At 41.9% G+C, this 23051-nt stretch overlaps 1 protein-coding gene across 6 annotated transcripts in view; it reads left to right on the forward strand.

Annotated features, from left to right (window-relative positions):
- bt (projectin protein bent) overlaps positions 1-23051 on the forward strand; it is a 269793-nt gene that overhangs the window by 242224 nt on the left and 4518 nt on the right. For all 6 annotated transcript variants that reach the window (XM_080270134.1, XM_080270136.1, XM_080270137.1 and 3 more), the window contains 7 exons: positions 11072-11432; positions 12272-12498; positions 12942-13232; positions 13640-14011; positions 15964-16020; positions 22248-22351; positions 22795-22960. In XM_080270134.1, coding sequence (XP_080126260.1) covers positions 11072-11432; positions 12272-12498; positions 12942-13232; positions 13640-14011; positions 15964-16020; positions 22248-22351; positions 22795-22960 — 1578 coding nt within the window. The remainder of the gene's footprint in view (positions 1-11071; positions 11433-12271; positions 12499-12941; positions 13233-13639; positions 14012-15963; positions 16021-22247; positions 22352-22794; positions 22961-23051) is intronic.

Genomic DNA, 23051 nt, shown 5'->3' on the forward strand with positions numbered 1-23051 from the left:
GCTGAGAAGGATTTGATAGTTTTCTGCCGTGTATTGAAATAGTTAAATACACTGTGATCTTTCTAATGTTTCTCTCTCTCTCTCTCTCTCTCTCTCTCTCTCTCTCTCTCTCTCTCTCTCTCTCTCATCTTTAACTTTCCTCCCATCAGTTTTTGTGTAGGAATGATAACAATGATGATAATGATGAAGGTAATTTTCACGCCACCAAAGACACCAAAATAATAAACACCAGACGCCAAAGTAAGCTCCAAAATACTTATCATCAGTGTTATGCTTATTCTCACTTGCTTTGTTTTGATTAGCTAGCTTGTTTGGCTAATAACAGACCTACTTATCCTCAGCCAGCGGTACCCCTCGCTCTGAAATCTCTATCAATTTTGTCCAATTTATTTCCTGTGTCTTATCAATTTATATGTTTGTGTAGGCATACATATACATCTATTTGTTAAGGATAGATAAATATATAGATCTACTGTATATAATTAACAGTGAAGCAGATTAGCAGGTAGATGACACCTTTATAAAGACACAGGTTCAGGTGTGTGCGTCTAAGGTCCTTACTCTTGTCAGCTAAGGAGGCGTCCTAGCACCCCTTCCTTACCGACTTATTCCAGCATCCTACGTAAATATTATAGAATATTTACGTATCTGTGTCGATATTACGAAGGTATAAATAGCCAGTAAGATAATAGCAAAGCCAAGCAGTAAAGATAAAACCCTCGGGAAGAAGTCGAACAGAATTTTCCTTGTCACTCAGCGGCCGTACTTTCTTCAGCTAACAAAACTCCCTAACACCTTCTCCTAAACGATTTATTTTGCTTTATACACCTTACTGTCTTATTTTGTGTTATATAAATCATTCAAACATCGCCATATTCTGCATAAATTACGTAAAAGAGGATGTTAACCAGCCACATCCAAAAATTAAACCCCCAAACACTTCTTCCTAAACGATTTATTTTGCTTAATACACCTTACTGTTTTATTCTGTTATATAAATCCTTCAAACGTCGCCATATTCTGCAGACATTGGATGTTAGCCAACCACATCCAAAAATAAACCGCTAAGGAAGAGGTGTTGCAGAGCTTCCTTACCTGAGAATACCTGCCCAAGTACAGTATATTCGTCATAATGTAATATTCATCTGTACTTTATTTAACTATTCTCAGCTTAGAATGTATCAGTCAAAATCATCAGATCTTACTAGAATATTGGGTATAGTAAGATATTGCTGTCTTTCACTCTTGTCTGTATTATCGTATGTAAGAAGCTCCCTAACACCTTTTTGTCATTGATTTAGTCTTCAGTGGAGGTTTAAATATTCTTTTATTATTCTTGCCTGCTGTTTTGATATCAGAAAGACATAAATATCACAAGGGGAATATTAACATACTTGCATAATAAATCGCTAAAGGGGAGGTGCTAGGAGGGACTCATCCCCTTTAGTTCAATGACGTGTTTTTTTTTTTTTTAACTCTTGCATAGCCGCCCCCCTCCAGTCAGATCCTTGCCCTTCACGCCCCCCCCCGTTTGAAAGTTCAGATTATTTTAATGTGTGTACCACTGTCGGCACTGCCCCGCCTCCCAGCATAGAGTTTAGAGTTAAGCCCCGCCTTTGCCCCGCCTTTGCCCTGCATTTGCCCCGCATTTGGCCCGCCTTTGCCACGTCTTTGCCCCGCCTATGCCACGTCTTTGCCCCGCCTATGCCACGTCTTTGCCCCGCCTTTGTCCGGCCTATGCCCCTCCTTTGCCCCGTTTTTACCTCGTCTGTGTCTTTACCCCGTCCTTGTCCCGCCTTTGCCTCGCCTGTAATCCGACTTTGCCCCGCCTTTGCCCCGTCTTTGCCCCGCCTTTGCCCCGTCTTTGCCCCGTCTTTACCCCGCCTTTGCCCCGCATCAGTGGACACCTGGCAATGACACTGACTTCTAGATGGCTTTATTCCACTTAAGACAGACCCAGACTAGTGAAGGGGTTGATGAAGAACGTAGTTGAACCTCCTCCACTTCGAAACGTCTACTAGCTGAATAAAACCGTCTGGAAGGGAAAAGTCTAGTACATTTAGGAAGCTTACTAACACCTCTTCCTTCCCGATTTATTTCTGATTCTGCTTCGTTACCATATTCATGCGTACTAACACCTCTGCCTTACACCTGTACGAAAAAATCTATCCTAAACTAAATTAAATCTTCAGAATATGGTACGATATAAATGAATGCGATGTCCCTGAGCTCAGTGGGTCAATATTCCCTTGTGTGTTTACCTTTTTAATATCGACACAGACATAGCTTTCGTAAATATTTAAAAAGAAAAACACGAAAGCACCAAGCGCAAAAATAAACAGGTAAAGGAGGAGTACTATATTCTTCTCACTCTAACTTGGTCTAAAAATACCATCTCGCCATCTTGACTGCTGAGTTGTTGCAGATTAGCACTAGGATATGATGCTAGCCACATGGAAGTAGTATGGAAAGAATGTAGAGCCGGAGCATTGTCTTACTCTGCCACTGAGCTACGTGAAATAAGCTGCAAAGCGACGAAAATCTGGGCCAAGTTAAGCTGAAAAGAAGTATAGAATGTTTTTTTTTACAATTTTTTACCCACATAAACCTTTAGCATTCTCCCAAGTGGTTTTTATGAAGTCTGTATTGATACTAACACACTCAGCTATTAAAATCGTCAGGTAACAGCTGCAACAGACTACTAGAACATTTCCCGACCATGAAAGGGTTAGTAGCATCAGTATTAACACTCAGACTCTCATGAATTAGCCCCCGCCTCCCCAAAAAATATAGCGATAATTGCAATAGAAAAATATATCAGTTAAGAAGAGATACCAGCGTGTCTTCTGCAGCCCACTAGAATACGGTTTTTATACCTAATTTCCCCAGACTCATGACCCTCTCAAACACCTCCTACTGACCTATTTATTTTGTCCGATTTCACCTTGGATTTCTATTCTGTGGTGCTTCTGTCTTCCTAATATTGTATTCTAGGGTAAAACTGGCACTTAGAAGAATTGATTGTGTAGTTGATAGGTAGCAATGTCATCCGTCTTCTCGAAACTCGACATGATTTCCATAAGTGACATAGATGAGAATTTCCTCCAAACTCGACCTGGTTTGCATAAATTACTTACCTGAGAATCTCCTCCAGAATCATCCTAGTTTACCTTAATAACCTGAGAATCTCCCTCCAAAATCATCCCAGTTTGCATAAGTAAAAATGAGAATCCCAGCCACAGTGACCATAGTTGGCATAAATACGTGAGAGCCTCCAGTATCATCATGGTTTACATACATAACATATAAGTGGACATTAGTGTATCGTATGTGGAAATAATCAGCCGCCCTCTCCACCCCCCACCCCCCACCCCAAAAAAAGTGTCAGAAAGCGCCCCAAGCCCACCGGAAAACAACCGTCTCTCCCCAATCCTGTGACGTATTTTTCGCCTTATTTTTCCTATCCAGACGATTTGACTCGGCTTTTGGGAACCTTTTCGAGCTGGAGGGTGTTAATTTTGGCCTTCATCTACCCCAAAAGCCCCCCCAAGAACTGAATACAATCGTCTGTAGTATTTGTAGAACACTTCACCGGATCGGAGGGGTTGAGTTGATTTCTCGTGATCTTGGGAGCCGTTCCTGTATCTCTCCTTTGGCTTTTTATTTCTGTTTTTATTGATGTGAGCGGAGAATTTATATGTAACAAATCATGAGAATAGTAAGGTGTAGTGTGGCTAATAAATCGCTAAGGAAGAGGTAAAGTAAGGGACGAAAGTTTACCTAATATTTCATATCTTCTATTCCTCACTTCCTCTTGCTGTCACATATTATACCTAGAAAGGTTTGGTATGTTACTCTGGCCATAGATTATTCTCTTTGATATGATGCTAAGAGAGGCTTGATATGTGTCTCAAGCCAGAGGTGATTCTCTCTTATATGATTCTAGTGAGGCTTGATATGTTTCTCTGGCCATAAATGATTCTCACATGCTCAGAGATGCTTGATATGCGTCTCTGGCCATAGATGATTCTATTTACAATGATGCTTCAGGGAGGAAAATGTAGACATACGGTAGAGCAGACGCAGTGGATTGGTAGGCTACCATGAGACATATATACAAAGTGAAGTAGACACAGTGAGAGAATAGGACATAAAAAGTAAAGGATTAGTAGGACATGAATAAAGTAGGACATATATAAAGAGAAGTAGACGCAGTGAAGTAGTAGGACATGTATAAAGAGAAGTAGACGCTGTGAAGTAGTAGGACATGTATAAAGTGAAGGATTAGTAGGACATATATAAAGAGAGGCAGACACTGTGAAATAGTAGGACATATTTAAAGTGAAGTAGACACAGTGGAATAGTAGGCTAACATTGTCCCTAACTGTGCCAGAAAGCCTCCCAAGCTGACGAGATAACGCCTATAGCTTTGAGTCTCTAGTTGGCAGCCTGAGAATGACCGTATTAAAGGTTCTGTCGTTCTCCTTCAGGCATCAGACCGGAGAATATCTTGTGCTTAAGCGAAATCCATTTTGATGAACTGTTTTTACAAGGTTCGTGAAAGTTTCTTATATAAGTCTTTCCTCTTTTTTTCTTTTTTTTTTACTTCCTGTTCATTCTCTTTTGTTCCTAATTCTTCCTTTTAATCATTTGTTTTTTTTTTACATGTTTTTTCTAGCTCTCACGAATGGTTAGTGTTGTTGTTGTTGATGTTGATGTTGTTGCTAGTGAGGGTGTTTTGGCCACCTGAATTAATTACTATTTTTCTCCCCCCCCCCTTCTCCCTCAAGGTTTCTCCCACCCCTTCCCCTCCCCAGCCATTCCTACCTTCCCTTCCCACCCCTAAACTTCCCTCCCCCCTTCCTCCACCATCCCACCATTCGCAGTTCTTATATTCATCTCATAACTACCCTCATCTCTCCTCCTCCCTACCTCCCTCCAACCCAACTTCCCCTCTCCTCATCCCAGAGCCAACCCTGCCCAGCCTTTCCCCTCAGCTCTCCCCTCCCTTCCCTCTCCTCTCCAGCCTCCCTTTCGTCCTCCCTCCCCTCCCCCTTCGCAACACCACAGCCATCCACTCGTCTCCCCTTCCCTCCCCAGCACCTCCCAATCCTTCCCTTTGCCCCTCACGCTCTCCCCATCTCTCTCACACACACACACGTACACACCATCACACTCCCAACAATACAAATAAGAAATGCACAATAAATACGCTAGTCTCTCCTTGTAACACGTAGAACATTCCAAGTGACTTTGAAGATTTCCGAGCACCTCTTACATAGCGATTTATTCTGCTTGCCATGACTTAATATCCTCTTGTACCTTACTAATGCTCTTTGTCGATATTAATGCGATGTAAAATAATAGACATGAGAATACTGTCTATGCAGAGTAAATCACTAAGCAAGAGATGTTACGAAGCATCCTCTGTCACCTAAAATACAGCACTTAATCTTGTTGTCCGTGGCACTTCTTCATCTATTTATTTCTGCATATGACGCGGTGATACTCTTTGGTAATGATAAAAATATAACATGCAAGCCAAATCGCCAAGGAAGAAGTGCTGAGGAGCCATTCTGTCCACTCAGATAACCTTTAAGGCCTTACGTGGCAATAATTTTTAAAACATCTCGATTATACCTCGCAGGATTCGAACCCGGGCCGTTTCGATGGTCCGGTTTCAGTTCTCTGGAGGTGTAACTGATACTTCTCATTCTGTATTCCCTCTTCCTTACCAGAATTCAAAAAGGCGGTATCACAATAAGTAAATTTTTGCCAAGCTAAATTCGCAGTCAAAAATTTCCCCCTTACGCTAGTCACAAGCACAGAGGGGTCGAACCTTACGAATTCTTTGAAGATTTTATCCAGACGGAACTCAGTACAAGGAGAGAGGAAGTGTTTACCACGAATAAAAATAATAATAATAATAATAACTTACAACAAAAGAGTAACTTGAAGGAGTAGAGCTGCAAAACATGAAGCTAACTATTAACAATGTGATGCCCCTTTTCCACACGTGTCTCCATTTCCACCAACAGTTCCAACGTACTACACAACAAACACTTTCTCTTTATCCTGGACGCAGCACATAGCCACGGAATACCCCAAGCTAGACGGTGAATGTGACGCCCCTTTGCCTACGCTTGCACTTCACTTTCCACCGAGAATGCAACCTCAGAACCCAACACTTATCTTCACTCTCACAAAAAGGATGCATTCTCGTTAGTTTGGACGCTTGGTAGCACCTCTTCCTTAGCGACTTACTTTACATATTACACCATATTAGTCTCATGTTTCTTATTTATACTATTTTTTTTATATATTTCATTCACAAGGGAAAAACAAGAGTATTCAAAGTGACAAACAGAAAAATTCTAATCGGGAGAAGGTGCTGCTCTGTCACCCGAAGGAACAAGAACGCGGCCAAAACAGACTCCCTCTACCTCTATTTCTCCTCCTCCCTTCTCCAACACTTCACTAATTCCCTACAGAGTCATACAAAAAAATCATTTGGGGGACTGCAAGAACAGGGAGAGCTTTTGTGGCCAGGATTTTCAACAGCAGATTAGCATAACTCTAACACAGTTTACTCTTAGATTTGAGTCATTCGCGTTGACATAAGGAGACGTCATAACACCTCTTCCTCAGTGATTTATTTTGTATATTACACCTGTGTATTCATTTGTAATATTATTTTTTTGGTATCAGTAATCGCGAACATAATTATTTGAAGGTTTAGTGTGCAAGAATACTTCGTTGAGGAAGATGCGTTAAGAAGTTTTTAGACCCAGTGGATAATATGCAGCCCCATCCCTTCTGTTTCCATGTCCCTCTCCCCTCCCTCTCATTTGTCCTCCTGTGTTAACCTCTTGCAGCCGGTGACCTACTTTTACTGATACTACTAGACGATAGTATTCAAGTTAGGAAAGGCCTCTCGTATTGAAGGGGTTAGGCCATATCTAGCCTCTCCTAAGGTGGATAAGATTTTGAAGAGATAACAAGAAAAACAGTGCATTAGGTTTTTTTAATTAAGATGCTTTTTTTCTATTTGTTCCTTTTACCATCAGAGATTTGTACTTATTTAGGGAAGACCTGTGAAATCAGAGAAGTTAAATACAGCCCTTCATTAACCCCTTCACAAGAGGTCTGTCCAGGCTAGTGACATGACCAGACCATTATAGTCAGTTTAAGGAAGATCTGTTGAAGTGGAGGGGTTAGATAAAACCTTCATTAACCCCTTCACTGTCAGCGTTTTTCCTGAGCTGAATAGACTCGTTCAGTGATGGCAGGAATAGAGTTTCAAAAGATGTCACCCTGGCCAAAGAGGTTAAGGTCACCCCTCGATGAGATATGGAAATCCTCCTTATTATTTCTTTATTTTATTTTTCCCCAGAGACAAGATGACAAGCCTTTTGGATACTTAGCTAAACCGAAGCTGTTTAGAATTGGGTAGATCACTTAGACTTATCATTTCTCTTGTTTTTTTTTTACTTTCACGACCTTATGGGACGTATTCTTCGTGAACTTAGGAGGCTTTCTGGCACTCTGCCTTAGCAATTTCTTTTGCATATCCGAAAATCGACCTTGGAGTCGTATTCTGAGTGGCTTTGTAGGCTTCGCAACACCTTCTTTTAGTGATTTATTATGCCTGTGACACCTTCATATTCTCCCTTATGTTATTTATGTGTTTTTAGGATCAGTATAGTGTGCCTCAGTAATGTGCAACAGGGTAAAAATATGTAACGTGTTAAAAAGTATGTTAGGATAAAAATATGATAATAAAAAAAAAATCACTGAGGAAGAGGTGATACGAAATGTCCTGTGCCACCTAGAATACACCCTTGGCCTTAGGTTCCTTCTTCCTTGCATTAAAAAGATCAATCAATAAATAAAAAAACAGGGAATATTTCATCAAATTTGTGAATCTAGACCCTGATCACAGTATCCATAGTAAGCGTTGTGATTGTATGCATTTTTTTTTTTTTTTTTTCAGATTTGCAGGACCAATTTTAATCCTTTCAGTCCAATGATGTCTTGTTTTTCCGGTTTATGCTTGCTTCAGTCAGGCGGCTTTATTCAACTTAGAGACTTTTCAAAATGGAGAGGGCAAATTTATTTTTCGTTAAGCAGTATATTTGCATCACCTGAAGAAGAGGGCATTAAGCAGTACATGACCTGAAGCAGAGGCCATTAAGCAGTATATGACACCTGAAGAAGAGGGCATTAAGCAGTATATGACACCTGAAGCAGAGAGCATTAAGCAGTATATCACACCTGAAGCAGAGGGCATTAAGCAGTATATCACACCTGAAGCAGAGGGCATTAAGCAGTACATAAGCTGAAGACGAGAAGTATTAAGCAGTATATGACACCTGAAGCAGAGGGCATTAAGCAGTATATGACACCTGAAGCAGAGAGCATTAAGCAGTATATGACACCTGAAGCAGAGGCCATTAAGCAGTATATGACACCTGAAGCAGAGGCCATTAAGCAGTATATGACACCTGAAGCAGAGGGCATTAAGCAGTATATGACACCTGAAGCAGAGGCCATTAAGCAGTATATGACACCTGAAGCAGAGGGTATTAAGCAGTATATGGCACCTGAAGCAGAGGCCATTAAGCAGTATATGACACCTGAAGAAGAGGCCATTAAGCAGTATATGACACCTGAAGAAGAGAGCATTAAGCAGTATATGACACCTGAAGCAGAGAGCATTAAGCAGCACATGACCTGAAGCAGAGGGTATTAAGCAGTACATAACCTGAAGACGAGAAGTATTAAGCAGTATATGACACCTGAAGCAGAGAGCATTAAGCAGTACATAACCTGAAGACGAGAAGTATTAAGCTGTATATGACACCTGAAGCAGAGGGCATTAAGCAGTACATAACCTGAAGACGAGAAGTATTAAGCTGTATATGACACCTGAAGCAGAGGCCATTAAGTCGCACATGACCTGAAGCAGAGGGTATTAATCAGTACATACGTGACACCTGATGCAGAGGGGTTACCTTTTTCTTGAGAACGAGGAGTCTTTCGATAATTCAGTGTAATCGTCAGGAAGAAAAAATGCAAAAGTTATCATTGGGTTCAGATGGTTAAATAATAAATAAAGATGGTTAAATAATAGATAAATAATAGATAGTTAATGACTTGGAAAATTTAACTTTTTCCTTTCGATTATATCTTTTGGTCTTGCTTTCCACAGACAGTTTTTTCAGCTTAGAGTCTTTTTTTTTCTTTCTTTTTTTATGATGGGGTTTCATGTATCAGTCTGTTTATTTATCTGCCAATATCCAGACGCCTGAGTCTCGGAAGGGGTGGCCACAAACAAATCTCCTTCACGTCACTATCTCCTCTGATGTCAGTCTGCCCTCCCTCTCAACCCAGACCGCCCTCAGTCACGTCTCTCTCCCTCTAGCCTTCAGTAATCCCCTCAACACGAGAGCGATTTTTTGCAAACTGAATAAATCCGTCCAGAGGTGCAAGAATATGATAAAAACAAGACGTCGTTGGAAGGAAAGGGTTAACTGATACTATTTTTTTATAAAACAGGACTATGGCGTAAATTTAATGTATTCCTGTTATCTCCAGACGATTTTATTCAGCCTAAGGGAGACTTTTCTACTTGGAGGGGTTAGGTAAAGCTTCATTAACCCCTCTCATCATTACAAATCCTTCCTTGGGTGAAAAGAATCGTCTGGAGTTAGCAAAAATATAAAAGCCACTCGCGGGATGATGTTGATAAAATAGTGAGAGAAAAAAATATATATGATCGTTATACGCTTTTAAAATATTCTTCAAAAGTATAATTCAATCCTATGGTTATGATTACGTATATATTTTCATTATATTTTTCCCCTTGTTCAGTAATAAAAGAGTTACATTATTTATATTATCATTAGAAGATGTAGGTTTAATTGTTTGTAGTAGTAGTTAAGGTTCATGGATTATTGTGGATGATAGTTACAGGCAGGAGGGCAGGGGAAGGTGTGTGGGGCCATCTGTAGCGCGTGAATGGGTTGCTGGGACTAAGGGAATGCACTGTCTAGGTTATGCCAAGAGTCGAATAGGTAACGTTAAAGAAAATAATAATAATAAATAACGTTTGTTAGCGTGAGGGTAGGTGGGTAGGCAGGTAGGTGTGAGGCAGGGGGTAGGAAAAGTAGGTGGTAAGGCAGGGAGGTGGTAGGCAGGGCGAGTGGTGAGGCAGGGAGGTAGGCAGGGTGAGTGGTGAGGCAGGGGGTAGGAATGGTAGGTGGTAAAGCAGGGTAGATGGTGAGGGAGGTAGGAGGTTGGAGTAGGGTAGGCAGGGCAGGCAGTGAAGTAGAATAGAAGGGTAGGCAGGGTAGGTAGTTTGGTATGTTAGGTGATGAGGCTGGGTAGGCAGTGAAGCAGGATTTATGGCAGGACAGGGGATTAGGTAGATGGGTAGGTGGTAGAAGGGACAGTAGGTAAGGTAGCTGCACCGACTGAGGAAGAATTGGTGTAGGTAGGATTGACGGAGAGACAGGGAGTTAGGGAGCTGAGGAGACAGGGATTTAGGCAGTTGAGGAGATTAAGAGAAGTGGATTTGGGTACTGAGACAGGGATTAAGCAGCTGAGGTTAAGAAACAGGAATTTAGGTAGCTTAGGAGGTTAATAGACGGGAATGTAGAATGCTTAGGATATAGATGACAAGGATTTAGGCAGCTTGGGAGGCGAGGCAGGAAGGTAGATGACTAGACAGAGTGGAAGGCAGGGGGTAGATGAGACTGAAAGGCAGTGGGGGTAGATGAGAATGGAAGGCGGGGGGTAGATGAGAATGGAAGGCAGGAGGGTAGATGAGAGTGGAAGGCAGGAGGGTAGATGAGAGTGGAAGGCAGGAGGGTAGATGAGAGTGGAAGGCAGGAGGATAGATGAGAATGGAAGGCAGGAAGGTAGATGAGAGTGGAAGGCAGGAGGGTTGATGAGAGTGAAAGGCAGGAGGGTTGATGAGAGTGGAAGGCAGGGACGTAGATATTAAGGCAAAGAGGACTCCCTAGCATGTGGAGTGACTGACGGGGTATGTGCTGTGTCTCCCTTACAGACGTCAAACCAGAGAATATCATGTGCCAGACCAAGACCTCCACTAACGTCAAGCTCATCGACTTCGGCCTGGCTACCAAACTGGATCCCAACGAGGTGGTCAAGATCTCCACGGGAACGGCTGAATTCGCGGCGCCAGAGATCGTGGAACGTGAACCTGTTGGCTTCTACACCGACATGTGGGCCGTCGGCGTCCTAGCGTACGTTCTCCTCAGCGGGCTCTCACCATTCGCCGGAGAGAACGACATCGAGACCCTGAAGAACGTGAAGGCTTGTGACTGGGACTTCGACGAGGAGGCCTTCAAGAACGTGTCCAATGAGGCTAAGGACTTCATCCGTCGTCTGCTCATCAAGAACAAGGAGTGAGTACCGTTATTTTTCGCCCCATTATATTCAAACAAAATTAAATGTACTGAAATAAGGATAGTGTTGTCAAATCTAAAGTCAAAAGTGTCGCTAAACTTGCCCTCAGAAAACGCTAAAGTGACACAAAATACTAAAATCTCCTGAAAACCGCTAGAATGACACCAAATACAAAAATCTCCTGAAAATCGCTGGAAATGAGCCCATAATCACTAGAATATCGCTTACGTTTGCCATTAAGCGTTAGAAAATGCCGCTAAATTGAGGTTAATATTCCTAGATCAAAAAAAGCACTAAAATGGCAACACTAACTAGCCTCAGTGCCTTAAGTATGATTCTCCATGCTTCTTTTTTTGTTTTTCTATTCGATTTCAGTGTAACTTTTCTTACCTTATCAGAAACATGGAGTGAGAAGTGATTTATTTATCCCATTATTTTTTAACGCTATCAACTCTAATAAACTACGAAAACCTAGCCTCGGGCCCCTACTTCTTGAACGGGAATATATGGGATTGCCTTGATTAAAATGTTCCTTTCGTTATCAGGCTTTCTTTTCTTATCTCACCAAGAACAGGGAATATTGCTTCTTATCACACTTTCTGATAATAATTTCACCTGTTATAAATTGCACGATATTGCACAGTATCTCACAGTAAATATTGATTCTATATTATTTATTTGGATTATGGAGTACAGTACACTACATAAGACCGTTGGAGACATTTATAATAACTCTCTTAGTAACGATATACAACGAGACGATGAGCAGTGACTCTAAACAATTGTATTCTGTAAAAACAAAAAGAGATCGAAATGTGTACGTTTTACTCTCCTACAGGAAGCGCATGACCGCCCACGAATGTCTGATGCACGCGTGGCTGAGAGGCGACTACTCTCCTCGCCTGGAACCAATCGACATGATGCGTTACATTCCCATCCGCGACAAGATCAGGGCCAAGTACAAGGAGTGGGAGAAGTTCTTGCTGCCCATCGGTCGCCTGGCTGAGTACTCCTCTCTTAGGAAGCTGCACCTCGATAAGTACAGGATACACGACACGCACTTTGGTTAGTTACTTTGGTTTTTGTAAGACTAGAATCAGTATTAGTAGTAGTGTTGGTCGGTGACGCTCGTGCTCCACCGGCAGTAGTAGTAGTAATAATAGCGCTACTAGTAGAGGCTGTAGTGGGAGTTCCTGGAGAAGTAGCAATTGTCAACTTCATTTGTCTTCAATAGAGGTCAGAGTATCCCGCCATATTAATTTTTCTCCCTGCATATAATTAAATGATAATTACTGTGTTCATTCCGTGGTAATTTAAGAATTACTCCTGTAGGTGGCAGGATCCCGCTTAAACACCAATTTATTCTGGATACAGCCAAACTATTTATTTCATATGAGGGAATCCTGCCCTCCAGGGATCTAGTGCCCACCTCGAGTATTCTGATGCTAGATAAACAAAACTTTAGGAATGGCTGGAAATATGTGGACATTTTCCCCCTCTTCCCTCAGACCGCCGACAGTGCGCGCCGCGGTTCGTGATCAGACCTCAGAACGCCTTCACGTACGAGGGCCAGAGCGTCAAGTTTACGTGTCGCATCGTAGCTGTCGCGGCGCCAACGGTGTGCTGGTTCCACAACAACATGGAGCTGAGGCAGTCCGTCAAGTACATGAAGCGCTACTCCGGTGAAGACTACTCCTTCGTCATCAACAGAGTCAAGCTGGACGACCGTGGCGAGTACATCATCAGGGCAGAGAACCACTATGGCGCTAGGGAGGAACCTGTCTTCCTCAACGTGCAACGTGAGTATTTCCTCCCCTCCACCCCTCCCTACTCCCCTGCCCTTTCCCCTTACATTACCCTCCATCTCACCCTCACCCTCTTGTCGCCTCACATTAGTTTCTCGTCTTCCCAAAACCTCAATTTTGTAAGGATTGAAAAGCTCCCTCCCCAGTGATTGTCAAGACCAGTTCACTTGGTATTCGAGACGTAAAGCATTCCTTTATAACAATGCTTCTCAATTATATTGACTTTATGACTCTAATATTTTCTAGTCCGGCTCTTGGTTTTAATGTAAATCTTTAAATGATATTCATACTCTGAATACAAACAGAGTTCACAAAGACACTCGCGTCCACCAAACAGGTGTTGTTATTTTCTCCTGTTGCATACTTCCGCAGCCTTATTGATCATTGTGTTGCCCTGACAGCTCTGCCACCGGAACTGCCAGCATACAAGCCACAGGAACAGATCGTGCGTCGCCGGCAACCACTGGCCTACAAGCTCTGGCAGGAGGAGAGCGAGGGCGCACCGAGCTTCACCTTCCTTCTGCGTCCTCGTGTGATCCAGTGCCACCAGACCTGCAAACTGCTCTGCTGTTTGTCCGGCAAGCCCACACCCTCTGTCAAATGGTTTAAGGGCAACAAGGAGCTGTCGAAGTTCGATTATTCCATGAGCCAAGGCGACGGTGTGGTCACTATTGAAATCGTTAACTGCAAGCCTGAGGACTCTGGCAAGTACAAGTGCGTGGCGACCAATCCCCTGGGTCAGGACGAGACTACCTGTGTTGTTATTGTTGAAGGTAAGTCTTAAACCCCGTCCACCCCCTCGACACCTCTCATCTCACACCTCACCACCTCCCATCTCCCCTCTCCACCTACCACCTCCTCCTTCCACCACACTTCCTCCCACCTCCACTCTCCACCTCATCATCTCCCTGCGCTCCCTCTTTCTTAGCAATTTATTTCTGCAAGTGACATGTTGTTATTCTCTTGGATATTATTTATGCAAGTATATCAATATGAAAAAGTTATAAATAGCATCCAAGAGAATAATAAACTGAAATAAGCAAGAATAAATCGCCAAGAAAAAGGTGTTTGGGACTCTTTTTGACCGAAGAAAATGCAGGTCTTAGGAATGGTCTGCCTCTGGGCCTCTCCACCTTCAGTCTTTTTTTTTTTTTCTTTTTTTTTTTTTGCCGTGAACTATCATCGTATACTTTATAATTTGTAGTAATGCACAATACACGTTATAAGTAAATGTTGATATATTTATAATGCTAAAGATCTTTGCTTTTCAGAATATCACCTTTCTTCTGCTAAATATACAGTATTATGCAGCACATTAATACATCTCGCTATTGATCATGAGAAGAGAAGAGTTAGCACATACTTTTCCATACATTATTTTCCACCAGCTATACTCTTTTTTTACTCCAGCTCGGCCTAAATTTGCCATCTCCCCATCTTGAATGCTGAGTGATATCTCTAAATTAACACCAGAATTTAATGCTAGTCACAAAGAAGTGTTGTTGAAATAACGCAGAGCAGTAGCACAGTCTTTTTCCGACACTGAGCTACGTGAAATATGCCGGATAAGGACGCAACTCTGGGTCAAGATAGGGTGAAGAGAGTATAGCAAATAGTACACACTAGTTCTGGTACACTTTGCCTACACTTACACCCTTCAGTAGCTAAGTGGAGTCAGGCCAGTGAGTCAGCTCCTCATCTTTCACCTAGCTTAGCTCATCGCTGTCTGTTTCAGCTCCATGGTTTGCCTCGTATTCTGAGTGGCTTTGGAGATGTAACACCTCTTCCATAGCGATTTATTCGACATTACACCTCAGTATCCTCTTTTATGCTGTGGGTATACGTCGATATGAATATAAATAGCATAAAGGAGAATATCCAGGTGTAATATCCGCATAAACCGCTAAGAAAGAGGTCCTACGCAGCCTCCTATGCTACCTGGGATATGGGCCTACGTGTATATGTGTATGTGGTGGTGTGGTGTGGTGTGGTGTGGTGTGATGTGGTAGTGGAGGATCAAGGGCCGTATTAAAAAGGATTAGATTCAGTTTAAACGATAATGAAGTCTGCACAGTAGTTAATCATAAATAATTTTGTTTCGTCCTATTTTTTGCGTTAATAATGACTCTGGATTGGCAGTGAAGACTGTGTGTGTGTGTGTGTGTGTGTGTGTGTGTGTGTGTGTGTGTGTGTGTGTGTGTGTGTGTGTGTGTGTGTGTGTTAAGCTGAGTGAATGAACATAGAAACATGAATAGTTACCCTATAAACAGATTAAACTTTACAGATAATGTAAAAATGCAAACTCGTGATTGTCAGTAAAGTGCTTTGTAAGTGAATAAGTAAATTTTAGTGTAATTAAGTTATCCTATACACAAATTAAGCTTACGTTATAAAAGTGTCCAAGTTCATACACACTGATTAAGCTTACGTTATACTTACGGCCCATGTTCTCTGTCCAATCCACGTCCACCCACCCTCACTCCACACACCTCTACATGTCATATCGTATTATGAATGGAACGCCTGCAATGTTATGTAGTCTACCTCTGCTTCTTGTAGTATACTTCTGTGGTAACAAAGTATACAGCTTACTCGTATCTCCTGCAGTTTATGTCTCTAAGCTTGTTCTTCACTTTTTAACCAGCCGCTCTTTCGCTTCTCCTTCAACCACCATCTTTTCTCTGTATATACGTGAGAGTAAAATGGCTTGTAATTTCCCCTAAAGGCACAGGAGATCGCACAGATGAACAGGAGACTCTGATGCGTAATCTCAAATTCACAGGTAAACTCGGCGAACAGCATGGCGTAGTGGAGGCAGCGATATAACCACTTCATTAACAGCAGTGGTTGTGCTCGCCGCCCTACCCCTACACTGCCTCCCATATCGCGTGCACTTCTAACGCTTCTTGAGTCACGTGGCTGTGTTCTCGTCAATCTAGGGGACTTGATAACACGTCTTTCTTTGCTAGCTATTTTGCATATTACGGGAGTGGAAAAACAGGAAGACCCTAAGTTGTATTTCACTAATCATTCAAATTACATGGAGCCCATCTTCAAAAAACCCTGTCACTTTTTTCCCGTCTCTGAGAATTGGTTTTGTGTGTTCCGAAATAGTAAAGAAATAATGATCCCTCGCCTGCCCTCCTAACCATTTTATCTACTTGTCATTATGAACCAGACACATTGGCTTAAGTGCACCTGGATATTACCTTATTCGGCATCCTCCTTTTCGATATCTTCTTAATGTAGGCAGATATAAAAGGAATATTAACATGCCATATGCAGGGAACATGCTAGTAAGGAAGAAGTGCCAAGAGCCCCCTAAGGTGACTAGAACACGAGCCTCTCTTCATTCATCCATCACCTGACCAATTATTCATAAACAGAGCACCGTGTGATTTTTTTTCCCAACACCTTAGTGATCTAGTGGGGAAAAAAATCATATGGTCACTTGTTTATAAATCTTAGATCAGCTGATTTGGTTTGCTTCTCCGCGTGGCATCAGCTGACGTGTTCTTGTTGATACGTGTAGCATCAGCTGACCACGTGCCATCAGCTGACTTTTGTTGATACACGTGTCACCTCTTTTGTTGGTACACGTGGTCAGCATCAGTTAAGGACGTGGCATCAGCTGATTGGTTTGTTGAGCCACGTGGTATCAGATGACTTTTGTTGATCCACATGTCAACAGCTTAATGGTTTGTGGATCCATGTGACATCAACTGACTTCTACTGATCCACGTACCAACAGCTGATTGGTTTGTGGATCCAGGTAGCATCAGGTGAATGGTTTGTTGATCCACGTGGCATCAATGGATCAGTTATGTCCATCGTCTGTGCTTGAGAGTCGCTGATGATGCCGCTTGCCTGACTGCGGAGACGTGTGTGTGTGCCCGCCAGAACCATCACATGAAGACCCCCTGGCGAGGTTGTCCACGGCTGAGATTCCAAAAACACTTCAGATCAATTTCCAGTCGTAACTAAATTTTGTTTCTCTAGGACAGACAAGGAAAAGCCAGTGCAGAAATATCCTATATCCCTAATTCTTTCTATAGCTTCCTGTCCTCTGTTTATCCCTCAAAAAGCAAATCTAAGTAACCGAAACTAAGATTTGCTTTTAAAACGAAGAACAAGGATAGGATGTTGATGAATCTTATCACGTTTTTGTACCTCAAAGAAAAAAAATAGCGGATCCTAGTTACGATGTGGGAATTGATCTTGAAATATTTAGCGAATCCAGCCACAGTGTTTCTAGATGGGCGACACACACACCACGAGTTAACAGATAAATCTCTTGGACTCTTAACAGATCAATTTACTCGACTCTTGACTCATAAACCAGACCAACTGTAAACATATTGACGGCTCATCCTTCATGTTTTCAGGTTCCTTTCTCCAGTGACTGATAATTTTGATTCCTGTGTTTACATACAAGCACAAAATTACAAATCTTTTTTTTGTAATGTAAGCACATCAATATATACCGTCTTTTTTTCCACATAACCACCTCCTAACATATCAGTTTTTTTTTTTTTTTTCGCCTTGCACATTTTTGGCACATTATTTTTTTATTTTCATGGATTTTTGTCATGACTTAAACAACCATACTATAATTTTTACCGACATAAGAGTGTCTTTTTGGTGAGGTGGGAGGGCGCAGCATTTTTAAGTATATATGGAAATTTATTGGAACATCATTTTTGGCTTGAGTGATTTCGTAACCTTCCTTTCTAGGCGATTTATTTTGCATATCACACCTTGAAACCTCGTGTCGTGTGAAAAATAAATAGGTATCATACAAAACAGTAATAAGGTATAATTTGCAAAATAAATCGCAAAAGAAGGATATGCTTCGCAGTCTCCCAAAGAAAAATCACGAGTAGTTTTAAATTTTAAGTTATTTCACAAGTCCCTCACTCCACCGTCACTGAATGGACACAAGTAAAAATATAAATGACGTCTGGCACGACCATAACTCGAAATTCTTTTTTCCCTCACTAAATAAACAAGGTAATGTGGTAACAGACGAACAGACTCGCCTACTAAAGAATCTGTCGAGTGAAGGTAATGATTTCTAAACTTAGTGACAGCCTAAATTATGTCAGCATGCTGTTGTTGTTTACTGACTGACATGGTGCCAGGAATTCCCACACGCTCCGTCATTTGAAAATCTAATAAAATCTAATCAAATCTAATCCATCTGGAATTCCCACACTCTCTAGCTGTTTCAGAATCTAAGCCAAGAGGAATTCCCACACTCTCTACGGTAGTTATTTCAAAATCTAAGCCAACAGGAATTATCACACTCTCCATCATTTCAAAACCTAAGCCGGGAATTCCCACACGCTCTAGTCATTTCAAAATCTAAGCTCAAAGTTGCAGTACATGATTTTCAAGGGATTCCTGGTACCGACTGGACATGTGTGTGTTTACGTGTCATGTGTTGTGCTGGCGAGGGTCAAATTTATAGCGGTGACAGCCTCAGTTGTCGTTTCGGTGGCGCAGACGAGCCAGAGAGCCGCCATATTTTCCCACCTGCCTCCAGCACCTCCCCTCCCTTCTCCCCCCAATCCCTCCCTCCCCATGCTTGCCTTACCTTACTTTGTTTGACATAATTAACTCCTTCACTATGACGATTTATTGATTTAGCTTCTTCTTGCCACCCAGAGATTACTATTATTATTATTATTTAGGTCAGGAGTTCCCCCATGCGAAAAAAGAAAATGATTACACCTGGCCAAGATCTGTAGCTCAGGTGATGGCCAGGTGTACCCAGCTTGGAGGGTTGAATTGACTGTCAGCGAAGGAGACTCATTCCACCACTTAGTAATCAAGCTGTGAGAGTGACCCAGTTCCCTCAAGTGAAAGCAAACAGGGTAGGGAGAATCTTTGGCTGTGAAATGGTCAAGGAAGGATCAGGGAACATGAAGATTCGCAACACTTCTTCCTTGGCGATTTAATTTGCATATTACACTTTGTCTCTTCTGTTATGTTATGTAAATGTTTTCAGTTATTACTTATCTTGCATCAGTGACATACAAAGAGATGCTGAGATGTAATATGCAGAATATGTAGCTAAGGAAGAAATGTTACGAAATCTGTTACGGAATCACAAAAGCATATACCCTCAAAGAGTCTCCCTGAAGTGTTCTTTGAAAATCTGAAGGTAAACAGGATTAAACTAAATACAAAAATCTTCGCACTGAAAGGAGTTAACCGTATCATTATTTTCGCAAAGCTTATCGTTGTCAAAGTACTTCTATGTTTTTTAAAAAGTTGGTATTTATTTGCCTGTTCTTCTTTGTTTACGTCGGTTGGCTGACAAAGTTGACGTACTACGAAAGTAACTCTTAAAAGACATTGGTTTTCTTTAATCTCTCGCTGTTGCTTCTATTTTGTGTTGCTTAGTTTCAGGATTAATATATATTCCTACTTCTCTCACTTTTTTAAATTTTTCGATGTTGTGTTGCTTAATTTCTGGATTAATATATATTCCTACTTCTCACTTTTTTTTAATTTTTCGATGTTATGTTGCTTGTTACTGTATCAGCTGCTTTTTTACGCCTAGAGCAGTGTTCTCGCTGGTGTGGGAGTACGTAACAATCCTTTCATAGTGATTTATTATGCCCGTAACACCATAAGCTGTTGTCTGTTCCTGATGCAAACCATGGTTATTTTAAACAATCATAAAACAACGACAATATTAAGGCCTACTGTACAATGGAAAATATGTCGTTAAGGAAAGAATGCTAAGAAGGCACCCTTACCGTAGCACCTCATCCTAAGCTATTTATTTTACTTATTTCTCCTTAATATTCTTCTGTATGTTATTTTCTGTTCTCCATATCGAAATTTATTGCATCAGTAACAGAGGACAGTAAGGTGTACTAGGCAAAATAAATCGATGAGGAAAAGGGGTCACGAGAGCTCCCACACCAACATAAACACGGCCCTCCTCACCTTCCCACCCTGGATTCACAAACCTATTTTCTCCAACGTAATTATGATTTCTTTAACAGGAAGGACAAGGAAGGGAGATCGTAAAGCCCTCCTATGTGCCTAGTTCTTCCTGCATAAAAGAATCTTCGTTACGACAGGGAAATTATCGTCTGTTCGTGAATCTGGCTTCCGTTTCACCACCCACCCCCTCCTCCCTCCCCGGCTGGTAGCGCCACGGGAGGGCTGCCCTGATGTCACTACCTCACACACCCTGAAAATGACCAGTGTGATCTGCGTCGGGGTCAGCCTCACAAATTTTAGTGCCGTGCATTTGTGGGCGTAAGAAGCGAGATAGCCATTGATCGTGCTGCCTTTAGTGACTATCAGACATCTTTCCCTAAGCCGTATCTTGCAAATGGAGATCGCAAATAGGATGGCAAACCCGTATTTTTTAAACAGAGATTACGAATAGGGTGGCAAACCCAGAGAATATTTTACTTCATCCCTTAGATCGAGTCCACGCCAAATGCTTGCACTGGCTGGAGTTCTGCATCACTCTAACCCACATTGTCGTCCGCACCTGCCCGCATCTAAGTGAGTCAGGCCTAGTTACACACAAATTCCACAACTGACAACTAGATATTTCAAGTGGTTTACCGACACATTCCCACACTCTGGTTTAAAAATTCGGCTGTCAGTCTCTAAAAATCAACACCTCTAAAATTCAGAAGGCTTGGGCATACACTTTCCTACTCTCTGTTTTAAAAATTCGGCTGTCAGTCTCTAAAAATCAACACATATTAATTTCAGAAGGCTTGTGCATACACTTTCCTACACTCTGTTTTAAAAATCGGCTGCCAGTCTCAAAAAATCAACCCATCTATATTTCAGAAGGCTTGCACATACACTTCCCTACACTCTGTTTTTAGAATCCGGCTGTCAGTCTCTAATATCTGGCTGTCGGTCTCAAAATCCAGCACCGCTCTTTCGCTACCTTAACACAAACGCTTCCCACCAAAATTTTAGGCTCTGACCCCATGCGTTGTTGTGGCTATGAGACTTTGCGACCAGTGTTATTTGGCATCTGAGCCTTGCACCGTGCAGCATGGACCACATCACTGAAAAATTGCTTGTATTTCTGTCTGAGCCTACTTTCGTTTGTACTGACATGATCAGTAAGGCTTCCTTTCAATCTATTTTTCTTATTATCATGGTCAGTAAAGTTTAATTTATTTTTAAGTATACAATACCTTATGATAGTTAAAGTTCACTTCTGTCTACTTATACTTGTACTTTTTTATTTTTACCATGGTTAGTAAAACATAATTTCTTAATATATATTTTCATCATTATAAAAAATAAAATATATATTCCTTGGGTCCAGTGTAATTTTAATCCATGTATTGTCAAAATTATATCATATCTTTGAGTTCATGATATTAGCTTTGGTATTAAATGTTCAGAAAGATGTCATAAGTATTAGGATCAAGACAATATTATGTGTTTGTGTGTCTAATAGCGTTTTTCTTCCCCCCCCCCCACCTCACCCAATCCTCTCACATCGTCGACGTCGTTTTCATTCACCCTCACACAACTACACCCCCACACTACCACACTTCACACTACCACACCTCACACTACCACACCACACACTGCCACACCTCACACTACCACTACACTGTCACGCCTCATACAACCACACCACACCACCACAACTCACACATCCACACCACACAACCACAACTCACACAACCACACCACACTACCACACCCCACACTGCGCCACACACAACACACCACATTTCCACACCACACACACCTCTGCCACACCTACCATCCACCGCACCTACCACACTCACCACCACACTTACTCCTTCTAACTACCACCACACCTCTACACCACCACCACCACACCGACCACACTCACCACCACACCTACCACACCCACCTTCCATCTCCCATCATACTTACACCAATTACCACTTTTTCTCCGCCACCACCACCACACACCTACACCCTCCACACCTGCCACACCCCACCACACCTGCCACACCCCCACCACACCCGCAGACCGAAGATATATTGAGACCACAATCAAGGACCTGCCACCACCTCCCACGCCAGCCATTAGACTGGATGATTCCAGTTCCAGTTACTTCAGTCCAGCTAGGAAGGTGGGAATTTGATCTCTCTCTCTCTCTCTCTCTCTCTCTCTCTCTCTCTCTGTTAATATATATATATATATATATATATATATAATTATATATATATATATATATATATATATATATATATATATAATTATTTATTTATTTATTTATTCTCTTTATCCTCATTTTTAAGTTTTGCCTTCAGTGTCCTCAACGATTCAGTTAATTACATATATTCTTTTTTAATTTCTTTGATAGTGAAGATATTTTTAAACGTAAAACAGCGTCTGCCTCTATCCATACAGTCATCTGCAATATAAGTAAGTCAGAGGGTTCCTCTCCCTTCCCTCACAACGCACTGGGCCTGGTGGACCCCTCCCTCCTTTAGCCCTGGATACGCCAGTGATTGTATGGCCTGTTATCTCCTCAAAGATGTAATCAAAGTGTCACATTCTTTGCTGCTGCAGGCTGGCCAGGACAGCCGCCCCGCCCCCAAAGCCGAGCCCACCCCCAAGGTCGACACCAAAGCCGACAAGACTGACAGCGGTAAGAGACAACTCAAACCCTACGGCAAGCGGCAAGACTCCACGGGCGCCACCTCCAGGTCACGTTCCGCAACTAAGGAGCTCGAGCGTAAGTTATTTTCCATAGATTTTTTGTTATTAACGGTGGTGCCAGTTTTTTAATTGCAATTGTTGGTATTATTATCTTTATCCCTCATCTC

This window comes from Coenobita brevimanus, chromosome 39 (genome assembly GCF_032717465.1).
Source record: "Coenobita brevimanus isolate Jiangsu-jjx chromosome 39, ASM3271746v2, whole genome shotgun sequence".
Classification (NCBI taxonomy): Eukaryota; Metazoa; Arthropoda; class Malacostraca; order Decapoda; family Coenobitidae; genus Coenobita; species Coenobita brevimanus.